This window comes from Martes martes (assembly GCF_963455335.1).
Source record: "Martes martes genome assembly, chromosome: 12".
Lineage (NCBI taxonomy): Eukaryota > Metazoa > Chordata > Mammalia > Carnivora > Mustelidae > Martes > Martes martes.
Window position 1 is genome coordinate 46,845,263 of NC_137900.1, and position 14,965 is coordinate 46,860,227.

General features: G+C 43.7%; 1 protein-coding gene across 1 annotated transcript in view; it reads right to left on the minus strand.

The window, feature by feature from the left end:
- SAXO1 (stabilizer of axonemal microtubules 1) overlaps positions 1-14,965 on the minus strand; it is a gene marked incomplete at its 3' end in the record, with an annotated part of 118,977 nt that overhangs the window by 25,089 nt on the left and 78,923 nt on the right. The window contains exon 2 of the mRNA XM_080819733.1: positions 2,090-2,269. Coding sequence (XP_080675859.1) covers positions 2,090-2,269 — 180 coding nt within the window. The remainder of the gene's footprint in view (positions 1-2,089; positions 2,270-14,965) is intronic.

Genomic DNA, 14,965 nt, shown 5'->3' on the forward strand with positions numbered 1-14,965 from the left:
GTAAGATGTCTGTCTCACATGAAGATGATCTGATTCAAGGAAGCCTGGATGGCTCAGTCATTAAGCGCCTGCCTTCGGGTCAGGTTCATGATCCCAGGGTCATGGGATCAAGCCCTGCATTAGGCTCCCCGTTTAGAGGGAGGCCTGCTTCTCCCTCTTCGACTCCCCTTGCTTGTGTTCCCGCTCTCGCTATGTCTCTCTCTGTCAAATGCTGTCTCTCTCTGTCAAATAAATAAAATCTTTTAAAAAGTTAAAAAGATGATCTGATTCAGGGGGAAGTGCTGAGGGAGAAAAAAAAGAAATGATCTGATTGGAGTCTTGCATCAGACATGGCCCTCAACTCCCTCCTGGCCTTAATATCAGGAATCCATCGGCTTCCTTTATCTCTTTATGGGTCTTTCTGCCTCATAACTCATACATGGACTTCCTTTGGATCTAGAACATAGCGGCTTTTGTAGGAATCCTTCATGCCTCCAAACCACAATCTCAAAAGAGGATGTAAACAGGCCCATTGTGGGGAAAACCTGGAGGCAGAATGAGTTAGAGCCGTTCTGCTTCACCTGAACCACCTGGGGCCTTTACTAGGAAAGCACAAAACTATGAGCAAAGAGGGAGCAATAGGAAGAAAATTTACCAGGTCTTGAGTCCTGTAATGTGCAAGCTCTGTGCTGCATTAATTTACATATTCTAGGATCTCCACCTCCCAGCCATCCCCGTCCTGTAGGGATGAGGAATGCCGGAGGTAGAGAAGCCATCCCTTTCTCAGGTCCCATCAGGGCTCGAAGTATACAATCTGGGACACTGCTCAACCGCCCTCCAAGATGTTTCTACTCCACTGGGTCACCAATCACAGATCACAGATCACCACCCAGGGGTCACTAACCAGGTGTCAGCAGCAGATTCTGATAGCCTTGCCACATGCAGAGCAGACCCGAAATTGATCAGATTCCCCACCCTCTCAATGGAAATATCTCTGCAACCCTACTACCCTGAGCCAGGTGGTTCAGTCTCTCAAACTGGATTCTCTAAAGAATCTGAGTTTGGAGGTCAAGAGCAATCTAAAAGGACTTTTGAACAACGCAGAGGTAAGGGATGCTGACCTCTGATGCATTCAAAATCCACACATAACTTTTGCCTCCCCAAAACAAACTGTTAATAGCCTACTGTGAACCAGAAGCCTTACCAGTAACAACCAATTAACATATTTTATATGTGATATGTGTTATATGCCATATTCTTATAATAAAATAAGCTAGAAAAAACGCTATGAAGAAAATCATAAGAGAAAACATTTACAGCACTCTATCTATTGGGGAAAAAAAAAAATCCACAGGTAAATGGACCCATGCGGTTCAAACTCATTCTGCTTAAGAGTCAAATGCTGTTTAAGGGTCAAAATGGTCATTCTTGAAAAACATTCAAGGGGATCCCAATTCAAAGTCTGGGGCATAATTTCCAAACAGCTCCCTCCCTATCAAGTTTCCTTTCACCACTATCACCATCACTACTCCACCCAACCTGACCCGGAGCTTAGGTGCCAAAGTCCTGAACTCCCTTTCCAGCCTCCCCGCACCTGCCACTGTTTAATCCCTTTATACTTTAACCTCCAATCCTTTGGTATGTAGATCATTTTAGCCTCCTCACCCCTAGACCCACAGTAACAATTCTTTCTCTGTAAGGAGAGGTTGGGAGGGGCGCCTGGGTGGTTCAGTTAAGTGTCTGCCTTTGGCTCACGTCAGGAGCCCAGAGTCCTGGGATTGAGCCCCAAGTCGGGCTCCCTGCTCCACAGGAAGCCTGCTTCTCCCCTCCCACTCCCCCTGCCTGTGCTCCCTCTCACTGTGTCTGTGTCTCTCACTGTGTCTGTGTCTCTCGATGTGTCTGTGTCAAATAAATAAATAAAATCTTAAAAAAAAAAAAAAGTTTGGAAAAAACTGAGCAGGCTAACAAATGTAGGATTTCCTTTCCGAGATACAGTACATTGATTCTGTACCTTGATGCACTAATACTGCATATTATACTCATATCGTACCTTAGCCCTGGACAGTATTCTATTCGTGAGCATTCACACATTTATTCTGCTTGCACTCACCTTGATGTGGTCAGGCCTTCCATGGGTATGGACCCTTTCTGGTACTCCAGCTTGGGCTTGAAGGATTCTCTGGGCAGGTAACAGTGATAGAGAGGGTAGTTTTCGGTGTATTCGGAGAGAAGACATGGTTTCTCTATTTTATCATAAATCTTGGTAGGGAGATGTGGACAGTGATGCCGCCTATAAAAAAAGACACAAGTCAGGTCTGTTATCTTCTGGGGAAGAATACAGCCAGTCTGACGATGCCACCTTTTCGAAATGGGACCCCAGGTTTTCAAATCAAGACTGCCGGCATTAAAAACAGGAACTTAACTTTTCTCTACTAAACTAGGAAGTGGCCAGAATTTTTTTTAAGGCTAGATAGCTGCAAACGGCTCATCACCCAAATTCCTTAAATCACATTACACACAAGCGTGACTGATGGTCAACCACACAGATGCCATACTGCCTGTTTAAATACAAAATACTTCCGGTACCCTAGTGGGTAAATCACTGTGGCCCCAAGTTCTTTGAGGGATGCTCCAGCTGGTCTCCCAATCACCCAGCAGTTAGGGTTCAACACCTGACCTGACCCTGCGCTGCGGGGCTGTGCACGAAGCCTTCCTAGTTAGCTGGTTCCTGGGTCAACTCAGAATGTCACCTTTCCAGATAAGGGCCATCACACGGAGCAAAACCCCCTCGGTTCTGAGCATACTCCATGCCACTGACTATGGAAACCTGTTGCACACTGAAAGTCTGGCTCATCCTCAGGTCTTGCCTCAACTGTTGCCCCCACAGAAAGACTTCCACTGGTTATCTTCTACCTAAGATCCACCCAGCAGCCCTCCCCTGGCACACAGGCTCTCTCATCCCAGCACGTGCCTCTCCCACCACCTACTGCTCGCGGTCATTGGCTGGTGAGTTTGTTCATGGTCTCTTGTCTCTCAAGCTCAGCACCTTCTCTGTCTTGCTCACTGCTAGAGTCCCTTATCCTGCCTGGTACACAGCAGACTATCTGCCAATGAACTGAACAAATGAGGAAATACAGAAATATATTTTTAAATAAACGTGAGGTCTCATTACACAAATAGATGAGAGAAAAAAATTTGAAGTTATAATTCATGGTGAGTTTTCCCATTTTGCACACATGGTAATAAATGAACGTTATGATTCTACTTATCGCTGGACAAAGGGCGGCCGTTGGAGCTCTCAAAACCTCAGTCTGTCTGTATGATAAAAAGCAGTCTGTCAATTATTCATATGCCACAGACAACTCTTACAAACCAGCTGGGGCACCCCTTGTCTTCAGACATCAACACAGCCACAAACCCACACATTCGTGATTTCCAACTTCCTTCCACAAAGGAACAGCACAGAATGGATTATTTGTAAACTTTTTTACACTGATTTTAATTAGAGAAACAAAAATACACAGTATTCTGGGGCAGCACATGGGGGAAGAGAGAGTGAAAGAGAGAACACATCACTGTTCTCATCTAAAGCATTTTCTAGGCAATGGTTAGCATGCTATCTATTCCTGCTGTTAATAAGTTCCTCCCTCTGTATCAGTGTTTCCTGCCACCACTGTTGTTACCAGTACTTCTCTTCCAGCTCCCAGGCCCTAGAGAAAACAATTAACAACTGTCGGGTCCATATGGCTAGTACTGCATATTAACAAGTACCTTTAGAGAGAACGCTCTTTGTGGGGCACCTGGTGGCTCAGAGGGTTAAGTGTCCACACTTAGCGGGGAATCTGTTTGAGAGTCTCTCTCTCTCCCTCTCCTCCACCACTCTGTAGTCACTCTCTAAATAAATCTTTATAAAACAAAGAGATCCCTATATGATTTTTTTTCTCATTTGTAGGTTTGTGTATCAGAAAAGCCTTAAGATGGCACAAACTTGCCACATTCGGGTTTTTTTTTAACTTTTTTTTTTTTTTTTTAGTTTTTAAGTAATCTCTACACTCAACATGGGGCTCAAACTTACAACCCAGAGCATCAGGCGGCACAGGCTCCGCCAACAGAGGCAGCCAGGCGCCCCTACTTTTTATTTTTGTTATTACAGAAGTACTACTGGTTCCCAGTAAGTATTTTAGATTTTCCTAATTATTGACAAGGAAATCTTCCACATAAATATGCCACCCTGAGGGTACAAATTTCAGTGTTAAATACACTTAATAAAAGTTTAGTTGTCCTTTTTCAAAATGCATGTTGTTGGCATTTCGTGGACAAAGATGATTGTGTATTTAACATTTTATATATTTAATAAAATGGGCCCTAATCATGGCTACATGAGTCGTGAGTGCTTTCATCTTCTGTTCACTCAAGAGATAATTGTGTTTGCACAGTAAACAAAATAACCGCATCCCATGCTATGTAAACATTAGATATCGTTACCATTCCTGTGTTCACCATTGGTCCAATTATCTGAGTTTTCAATCTGAACCAATTAGCACCCTATCATTTTAGGATTCCTACAAACCTCAAATCAAAAGCCAAGAACTGCTGCCTACCAAAAATGCCTCTGCCAATATATTTTGTTCCCCCGCGCTCTGAGAAAAAAAGTCACGATTTTATTAAGAATAACTTCAATTCAAGAACTTGCAATAAAATCGACCCCACAGGCATCCCAATATTTTCCCTCTCCAGGGCCCTTGTTTTGCAAACCAGTAAAACTTTGTTTTTATATAATCCCCCCTTTCCATAAGGTTACTTTTTTTGACTTCACACTATAAAGACTTATTCCTCAAGAAAAATAAATTTCATGGCAAAATACTACACTGTGATTGGTATCATGAGAGGGGATTTCAATAAAGCAAAAAGCTTCCACTCAGACACTGATGTTCCTTGAAGTAGAATGTTATCTGTCTACAGGGAGGGCGGCGGGGTTGTTCTGGACTCGTTGCTAGTTAACTAAAATCTGTCTCACTCTGAAGTACCAAAGACTCTTACTTGAAAGTAAATGTTTCACTACCGATCTGCTCCTAGGACCCCCCCTCCTTTGCCTTACCCATGAACCCAAAGCCCTGAGTATCCCTCTCAAGTCACCAAGCACGGTATCTCCTCCTTGTTGGTCTGCCACCTTTTTCCCAAAAGGGGAAACACTTCAATTCTTAATTTTTAGTGGGCCTAGGAGTGATTAAAGAAAGTGTGTGGAGGGACACTTGAGTGGCTCAGTCAATTAACCAGCGGCCTTCGGCTCGGGTCATGATCCCAGGGTCCTGGGATCGAGTCCCGCATCAGGGTCCCTGCTCAGTGGAGAGCCTGCTTCTCCCTTTCCCTCTGCCTGCTGCTCTCCCTGCTTATGCACGCTCTCTCCCTGTCAAATAAATAAATGCAATCTTAAAAAAGAGAGAGAGAGAGAGATTGGAAGAAAGGAAGGAAGGAAGGGAAAAAGAATGTGGAATCACCAAGCTTGGGGTATTTTAAAGTAAGCCTGACAGTCATGAGCCCAAGAAAGGAGACCTCTTCAAACTCTCTGATACTCATATCCTTTGAGGGGCTGCCATGGCCACCAGGCTGGAGGTACGCACTCAAACCAGCCCACTAGGGGCCACTAGGCAGAGAAGGCAAAGGGGAGGGAGGCTTCCTTACCAGGACCATCTAAAGTCTTCCCACTCCAGAATTTACTAAAGGACCACAGGAAAAAGGAAATAATCCTGACTTTTTCTGATATTTGGTAAAGGGAATAGTGGAAACCTTTCAACAGAACACAGAAAAGGTGAATAATAGTTGACTCTAAGCACTGACTCCAAGCTAGAACCACAGAATTTTTAAAAATTGAAGTTTAAAAGGGGCCATGGAGGGATGCCTGGGTGGCTGTTTGTTACGCACCCAACTTTGGCTCAGGTCATGATCCCAGGGTCCTGGGATCAAGTCCCGCATCGGGCTCCCTGCTCAGGAGGGAGCCTGCTTCTCCCTCTGCCTGCCGCTCCCCACTGTTTATGCACGCTCTCTCTGACAATAAATGAATAAAATCTTTAAAAATAAGTAAAGAAGAGGAGCTATGGAGATTATCTAATCCAATGTCCTCACAATGCTGACCAAAAAAAAAAAAAAAATCAGAAGCTCAGATAACCATGTGTACAGCCCAGCCATGGAAAGCATCTAGTTCTCTTTTGCATCTGAATGACCAGATTCATTTCCTGACATCTAGGTCTGTAGGAACCGTAGAATGGATGAGAAAATGTTAAAGATCTGACAAGTTCCTCTAGCATCGCAGTACCTGATAGAGAATGCAAGCCAGGTAGGAGAGCCACACACATTTTAAATGTTCTAGTAGCTACCTTCAATTGGTAAAAAGAGGCAAAATTAATTTTAATATATTATTTAATCCAATATATTCCATTTCAACATATAACCAATATCAAAAATGAAGATATTTTGCTTTCATACTACAACTTCAAAATCCAATAGGCATTTTACATTGACAGCACATCTCAATTAGAAATAACACATTTCGAGGCACTTGGGTGACTCAATCGGTTAAGCGTCCAACTCCTAATTTCAGCCCAGGTCACCATCTCAGGGTCGTGAGATCAAGCCCCATGTCAGGCTCCACACTCAGCACAGAGTCTGCTTGAGATTCTCTCTCTCCCTCTGCCTCCTCCCCACCCCCACTCACACACACACACGCACTAAATAAATACATAAATAGATAAATAAAACCTTAAAAAAGGGGGGGGAATACCACATTTCAAGGGCTTACTAGCCCCCAATGGTGGTGGCTAGTAGCACAATCTGGAATTTGAAGGTTCACAAGAAACAAACACCAGTGTTTGTTGGACGCCAGTGTTCTCTGCAAGCAGAAGAAAGAAAAAGGTATCTAGAAATATTTTTCTTAATTCATATCATATTTATCTCCTACTTGGACTCTCTGACTTGCCTTCCTGGGACATAAACAGAGGCCTTAAGGAACAGGAAAAATTGAATTTTCCTCTAATTCTTCTCGCTCCACAGAGCCAAGCTTCAGTTCCATGTGCCTGTGACACTCTCTGGAGCTGCCCTCCTTCCTGCCACTTCCACATTCCCAAAATGCTTCTCCTTCTTCAAGGCCCATCTTGCATGCCACGCCTACCACCAACACCACCCTCACAAGCTGCTAAGAATGCCACTGCACTGTCATGGGCTAGGACTCTCTGTCTCCTCTGGGTGTGCCTGGCTCTGTGTCTCTACCTCTTTTGGGAACATTTTCTATACCACCTTACACAAGCATCTACTTATAAACTTTCAGATCAAGAATTCTCATGGCTGCAAACACAGATGTTCATCCTGGCAAAAAGCTGATGAACAGCATGGCAATTCTTCCGGCCACCAACAAGCACCACAAACAATAGTCAGGGTACTGTAACTTAGGACTTCTCAAGCACAGAAGCTTCCAATCCTCCTTTTTTTTTTTTTAAGATTTTATTTATTTATTTGACAGACAGAGATCACAAATAGGCAGAGAGGCAGGCAGAGAGAAAGAGGGGGAAGCAGGCTCCCTGCTGAGCAGACAGCCCAGTGCAGGGCTCAATCCCAGGACCCTGGGATCATGACCTGAGCAGAGGGCAGAGGCTTTAACCCACTGAGCCACCCAGGCGCCCCACCCTCCAATTCCTCTTTTAGATGGTGACCTGTTTGTAAACAATATAGCATCTATGGATAGTGATGACTTCTCTTGCCTCTACCATGGTTTCCCAGATTCCCCCGAGTTTAACATGGTGTGGGCAGGGAAGAAGGCTCTCCTTCACTCTGGGAGGCAATGCACATAGCAGAGAGGGACCTTGGAGGCAGGAAGATCTGGTTTCCAATTCTAGCCCTGTCACTGACTGCTTGTGTACTGTTAAGGAGCCTTTTTTTCCTTAGTTAATATAATTCTTCTGAGCTTCAGTTTCTTCCAGATCTGTAGATAACTTCTACTTTGTAGGATTATGTGGATTAAATCAAATACTGGAGATAAAATGCCTAGCCCAGTCCAAGGCAAGCAGTCTGAAATTAATAGGCTGTTTATTGAGCAATTACTATCCACCACATGGGCTAAGAGTTTTATATCTTATCCCGTCTAATCCCCATAGTAATGCCACAAGCAAGACACTATTTTCCCCATTTTATAAACATGAAACTGAGACATGGGAGGTGTTATTTTGCTCAAGGCCACATAGCCAGACTGCAATGAAATCAGGACTAAAACCCCAGATCTTCTGCCTGATTTCAAAGCCTGTGCCCTTAATCACAGCCATATACTGTGTGGTTTCAGGGGAGGCCAGCCTATTCCAAATACCTCTGGTTTCTGGGTGCCCGGGTAAATATAGGGACAGCTCAGTTAATAGGCTGTTCTTAGACCTGTCCCTTCCCCTTCACTATACTCAGAATCTTCCAAGGCAAGACACACTCCTCTTTCCCAAAGACCCTAAAACGATTCTGAAAGAAACCAACAAGGACATACAATTCCAAATACTCTTTAAAATTCTGACCTTTCCATTGCTTCTTGACCTTTTAGCTAAGATCAAGTGCGAAACTCTGACCTTTCCACAGATCTTTGATGTCATCCAAAGAAGAGCAAATCATTCAAGCAGTAACAATAACAACCAGGAAAACAAAGAACATGGAACTCCAGGTCCAGAGGACCCATGAGATCAGCCAGCCCTACAGCTTCCTCAGGCAGATGTGGACACTGGGACCAAGAGATGCTGAGCTGCTGCCTGAGGTCACACAGCTGGTCAGCAGCAATGTTCAGCCCACGTCCCACATCACCTCCCACATAACTGACTTCCAGTTACAATCCAATTTAAAACTCGAAGTTCACACTCTTTAAGGATTTACAGCCCATTTTTTCCTTTTTCCCAGTAGTTAGGAGTCTGTGACCTGTCACAGCTGCCGTGTGAGGGAAGAAAACAGAGCAGAAAATGCATTCTTGGGTCTAGTAGCAGAGAAACTGCCAAGGATCACCAAACCTCCAGTCATAAAAGTCACATTCCACGCTGATAGTTCAGGAAGAGTCCAGGGTATCTAGAATAACAAAAACTTGAAGTTCCTAGAGGCAGGGTCTTCTCAGAGGAAGACCCATGTCTCTGGAATGGTCTCCTTGAACATGAGCAGCTCACAAAAAGCCAACCCAAGTAATCTCTGCTGATGAGTAAAGCCAGTGCTTTTCCTCAAATGCATATTATCTACTTTCAGTGGTTTATAAACTTTCAAATTTTTTACTAAAATTTCTTCTTTCCTCTTTATAACATACCCAGAGAGCCAAAGGACAAGTGAGAATGTTTTTATTAACAGATACATGGGACTATTTTTGAACATACATAGATATACATTTCATGCCAATGTTCAGACAGAAGGACTCATACTCCCTACCTACCTCTTCTAGGCAGATCTTTAAAGAGTCAGAACAGGGGCGCCTGGGTGGCTCAGTCAGTTAGGCCTCTGACTCATGATTCCAGCTCAGATCATGATCTCAGGGTCGTGAGATCAAGCCCCGTATCAGGTTCCATGCTCAGTGCAGAGTCTGGTTGAGATCCCCTCTCTCCTTCGCCCCCTCCCCCTGCTCACACACAAGCACTCACTTGCTCATTCTCTAAAAAAGTAAATAAAATCTTAAAAAAGAAAAAAGAATCAGAACACTGTGAGAAATCTGGTAACTCCAGCTTGTGTTCTGCCCACAGTACTAGGGAAGTGAGCAGGGAGTATAAAGTAGAACTCTTTGGTGGCAACTTGTCTTTCAGCAGATCAGAATCAGAGTGACAGAAAGCAGGTCCAAAACCTTAATAATAGGAAGGAGAGTAAGCAACCTGAAGACCATCTGGTACAAACATGACAGGTGCAAACGATGACCCAACCAGCAGCGCCTTGGAGGCCACAGCAAAGAGAACCTGAGGTCACAACCGAGTTTAGGGAGAAAGATCGTCTTGATTAATTAGCCATGTCTGTCAAGGACGCCAGGCTAGGGAAGCAGGGAAGAGTGGATCAATCAGCCAATCAACAAAAGGGAAGGAAAGAAAGGAAGGGAATACTGGTGGAGATGACCACACACCATTGAAAATGGTGACTGGCTGGAATGATACATTTAGAAAATATCCAGAATGACAACAAAGCCATAAAAGTATAAACGAACTCCCTAAGAAGACAAAGTAATAAAACCAAGGACAAAACCTTGAAGAGCACTAGGTTTAGGAAACAGGACAAAGAAGTTGCAGGGTGGGGGAGAAAAAAAAAACTCACAATAAAAAGAAAATTCAGGGGCACCTGGGTGGCTCAGTTGTTAAGCATCTGCCTTCGGCTCAGGTCAGGATCTCAGGGTTCTGGTTCGAGCCCCATCTCAGACTCCCTGCTGGGCAGGAAGCCTGCCTCTCCCTCTCCCACTCCCCTTGCTTGTGTGTCCTTTCTCACTGTGTCTCTGTGTCAAATAAATAAAATCTTTAAAAAAAAAAAAGGAAAGAAAATTCAGTGACATAAAGGTCAAATAAAGATTTAAGTGTTCAACAGTTAAAAGCCACAGAAAAATCAAAAGGCCTAAAGACAGACAAAAAGACATCTCTTCTGTTGATTGGAAATCGCCTTTAGTGGAGCCATGAATTAAGGCTGCTGAAGTGGGCGGAGAGAGGCCACCACGCTGAAAAATCTGGTAGCAAAAGTGTCAAGAAAAATTGAACAGGAGCTCAAGAAACTACCCAGGAAGTGCCCAAGAATTGTTAACCATGTGATCACCATCAGGAGCCCGTGGACAGAAGTCAGATCTTCTCTGCAGGTAGGGAAACAGATTAGAAGAGCAGGATCCCTTGATAAGCAAAAATAATTGACGGAGCCAGAGCCTGGGCTGCAGAGGGGATAAGACGGAGGAGGGAAGGTGGACGAGGCTCGGAGACAAGATGAGAAGGGAATCAGCAGCACCAGTCTGAAAGCCTCAACCCAGAGTACAAGGGCACCAGAGAGGGAGAGCAGATGAGGTGGGAAGGCAGCCAAAGAGATGCTCAAAGTGTGCACAGGGCACTCGGGGCAGGGGGTGCGGAGGGGGATGCTGAGGGACAACCAGAGAAGAATGCAGACCTGCTTCCAGGAGTCAAGGTCAAGGGCAGGGCCCAAGAGGCCCAGCTGGCCCAGCTGCAGCAGAGCTCAGCATCTCTGGGGAGAGCTGTGGCTTGGCAGACAGGAAGCTGAGGGGACATGGCAGGAGAGGAGCCCTGGACGGCCATGAGCACTCAGGCTTGGAGGACAGAAGGGAAGTCAGCAAGAGCCAGGGGTCCTTGGGAGAAACTGAGGGCCTGGAGAGAGCAACACAGAATGTGTGCGGGGCTATCCTTCCCCTTATCAGTCAAAAGGAAGAAGAGTTTCTTCTGCAAAAAAAGTACTGACATTAACTGGAGAAACCACTTCAAGAAAGTGCAATTGGTCAGGGCATCCCCAGGAGATACAGGGCAGGGATTCTGGCAGGGGCCCCATGGACCCTCGGAAACAGACACATGGAAGAGGAGAGAGAAACAGGCCAGTTGCCAAGGCTCTTTCTCTTTCTAATTCTTAGAGAGTCAAGTCTCTGGGGAGGAAGATACCACCTTGGCAACACTCAACCCAGAACTCCATTCCTACCCATCCCCCTTCACTTCCTTCAGGTTTTAGCTCAAAAATACCTCCTTCCAGGAGGATTTCCAAACCCCCATATCAAGTCATGTTCACCCTGCTCTTGCCCACAGGCACAAACACATGCTGGTAATCTCCTGCTCAAGTCTAACCTGCCAGGGGGGTCTTGGTACATTACCTTGGTGCTTGACTCCTGATGGGCACTCAATGTATGATTGCTGGAAGCATACAAGAACAGGGCCAGGTATGGTATGTGACTAAGTTCCATCTGTCGTGGCCTCACAGAGAACAATTACAAATGGCTGAAAAGGAAAAACCCAGCACCTATACTCATATTTGTTTACCCTTGTTGTATGGCACTTCCCATGTAAACAAAGCCTAGAAATTGATTTTTAAAAACAAATCTTTGGACCTGTCTCAAATCACACACACACACACACACACACACACACACACACACACACAATTTGAGCTGAATTACAAACCCAGATGTGAAATCTAGAATTATAAATGTTTCAGAAGAGAATATCTTTGTAACTTAAGGGAAAGCAAAGAAAGTAGTAATTATAAAAGGAGGAATTAGTTAGACATTGTCCAAGTCAAAACCTGCTCAAAGGTACCATTAAGAAAATAAGCAAGGAAGCCACACACTTAGAAACAGCATTTGCAAAACAGATACCCAGCCAAATACTGAGATCCACAATATATAAAAATTAACTATAACCCAATAATAAAGACAAAAAATAACAACCTAAGATTTGAACAGACACATAGCCAAAATGATATACAAATGGATAAAAAACATATACAAAAATGCTTAATATGCATCATCAGGAAAACATAAGTTTAAACTGCAATAAGATACCACTACACACATACCAGAATTGTTAGAATGTCAAAGACTGACAAAAGCTACTGCTCACAAAGTGAAACAACACCAATTTTCTTCCATTGCTGGTAAGAATGCAAAACAGTCCAAGACTATTTGGCAAAATATATGGCCATTTTAGGGTGCCTGGGTGGCTCCGTTGGTTAAGACTCCAACTCTTGGTTTCCACTCAGGTCATGAGTTCGGGGTCATGAGATCAATCCCCATATCAGGCTCCACACTCAGCACAGAGTCTGTTTGGAGTACTCTCTCCCTCTCTCCCCACCCCTGTGCTCTTCCCCCCGCTTATGCTCACTCATGCGCTCTCTCTCTGTCTAATATATAAAAAAATCTTTTTTTTAATGTATGGTCATTTCTACATTCTGGGCTACCTCCTAGTCCAGGAATTCCATTCCTAGGCACTTATCCACAAGAAATAAAACCCTTTATTCACAAAAAAAGAGTTAGTCAAGAATGTTCACAGAGGCACACTCATTTAACCAAAACTAGAAACAGGTCAGACGTCCATCAATGGGAGCACAGGTAAACTGTGGTATAAACATTCGATGAAATAGTACTCAGCAATAAAAAGGAACAAAGTAATTTCAGTCACACAGCAACAAAGATGAATCTCAAGAACATTTTCAGTGAAAAAAGAACAAATCAAAAGAACACATGTATTATGATTCCATTTATGTGAAATTCTAAAACAGGAGGAACTGATCTTTAGTGGGGGAAAAAATCAGATTGTTGGTTACCACTGGGAGCGAGAAAAGGAACTGACTGGGAAGGAGAATGTAAAAACCTTCTGAGGTGTTGGTAATGTTCCATATATGGTATGGGTTTGGGCTGCACAGACACTGGAATTCATCAAAACTCAGCAAATATCACCTCAAGATTTATGAATTTCACTGTAAATTTACCTCAAAAGAAGAAAAAGGACAAAAATATCATGCTGCCATTAACAATATGAATGCTGAACTATTTAGGGGAGAAGTCTGCTGATTTCTGTGACTTACTTTGAAATACATAAAAAAAGATGGGTGGATGGTGGGATGGATGGATGGATGGTAAGATGCATAGATGGAAAGATATGTCGATGTTAATGCTAGAATCCGGGCAGCAGATAGACAACCGTTCACTTTAAAATCTTTTTAATTTTGTTGGATGTTTGAAATTTTTCATAATGAAATGCTGGGGAAGAGAAAGAATAAGAAAAGTCTCCAAAATTTTCTAATCTTTTTTAAAGATCTTATTTATTTATTTATTTATTTGAGAGAGAGCACGTGCGTGAGCAGGGGGAGGGGGCAGAGAGAGAGGGAGAGAATGTCAAGCAGACTCCATGCTGAGTACAGAGCCAACCCAGAGCTCAATCTCAGGACCCTGAGACTACAACAAGAGACGAAATCAAGAGTCAGATGGTCAGTGGACTGGGCCACCCAGGTGCCCCTAAAATTCTCTGATTTTTAGATGTGATCATGACATTGTGGTTATGTAAGAAAACATCCATACTTTTCGAGATGCATAATAAAGTATTAAGGGGTAAAATGATGAGATGTCTTTAACTGCATGAACCAAATGTGGCAAAATCTTAATAATTACTGATGTGGGAAATGTATACCTGGGGTTTAGTTGATCACTTTATTTTTTTTCTTTTCCTTTTTTTTTTTTCAGATTTAAATTCTTCTAATGAAAGAAATATTAAAACAAATCCCTAAGAGGTAGGGCCTACATGAAACAAGTGTGTATCTGCTTAAGCAAGAGTTCCCTTGAGGCTAATAGGGCTTTAGTCCAACCACCTGGGACAAAACAGGATTTTGATTTAAGCTGATGATAAGTGCAGAGCCAACAACCGAAGGAAGCTTCCCTTCTCACACTCTGAAATTTGTGTCAGCTGCACTGGGCTTGTTCCCACATGGCCTTTCAGTGTCCTCCAGCCAAAAAGCAGCAAGCTCACATACTTCACTGGAGTTTCACTGTCTTCAAGAAATCTATTAAGCACCCTGTGAATTTTAGATGAAATCCGACAGCTGTGCTAAACAGATCTTCCCAAGGCTCTCTTTCAGGCATTGCAAAAACAACCGAAGCCTCTTTAATCTCGATCTTAGAACAATCACTGTCCTCAACCCACCACCACCTCACCCTGACCCAAGATGGCTTTGCTTGCATAGCACTCTGTGGTCACTCCTATCATACCATTAGTCCCACAACATTAAAAACTGCTTAATGATTATTTGCTGCACAGACTAGGCTCCCCTTTTGTTGGGGGCAGGGGTTGGGTGATAAGAAGGGTATTTTGTTCACTATTATAACCAGCTAAGCACAAGGTCCAGAACACCTACAAGTTGACAAAAATGTTTTTGGATGACCGGATGACCGAACTGTAGAACACATAGAGTTTACAGAAATGTCCCATGTGGTCTCACTCCTCCTGCGACCCTACAGCTAAGGAAGACAGAAATAACTAACCCCCTT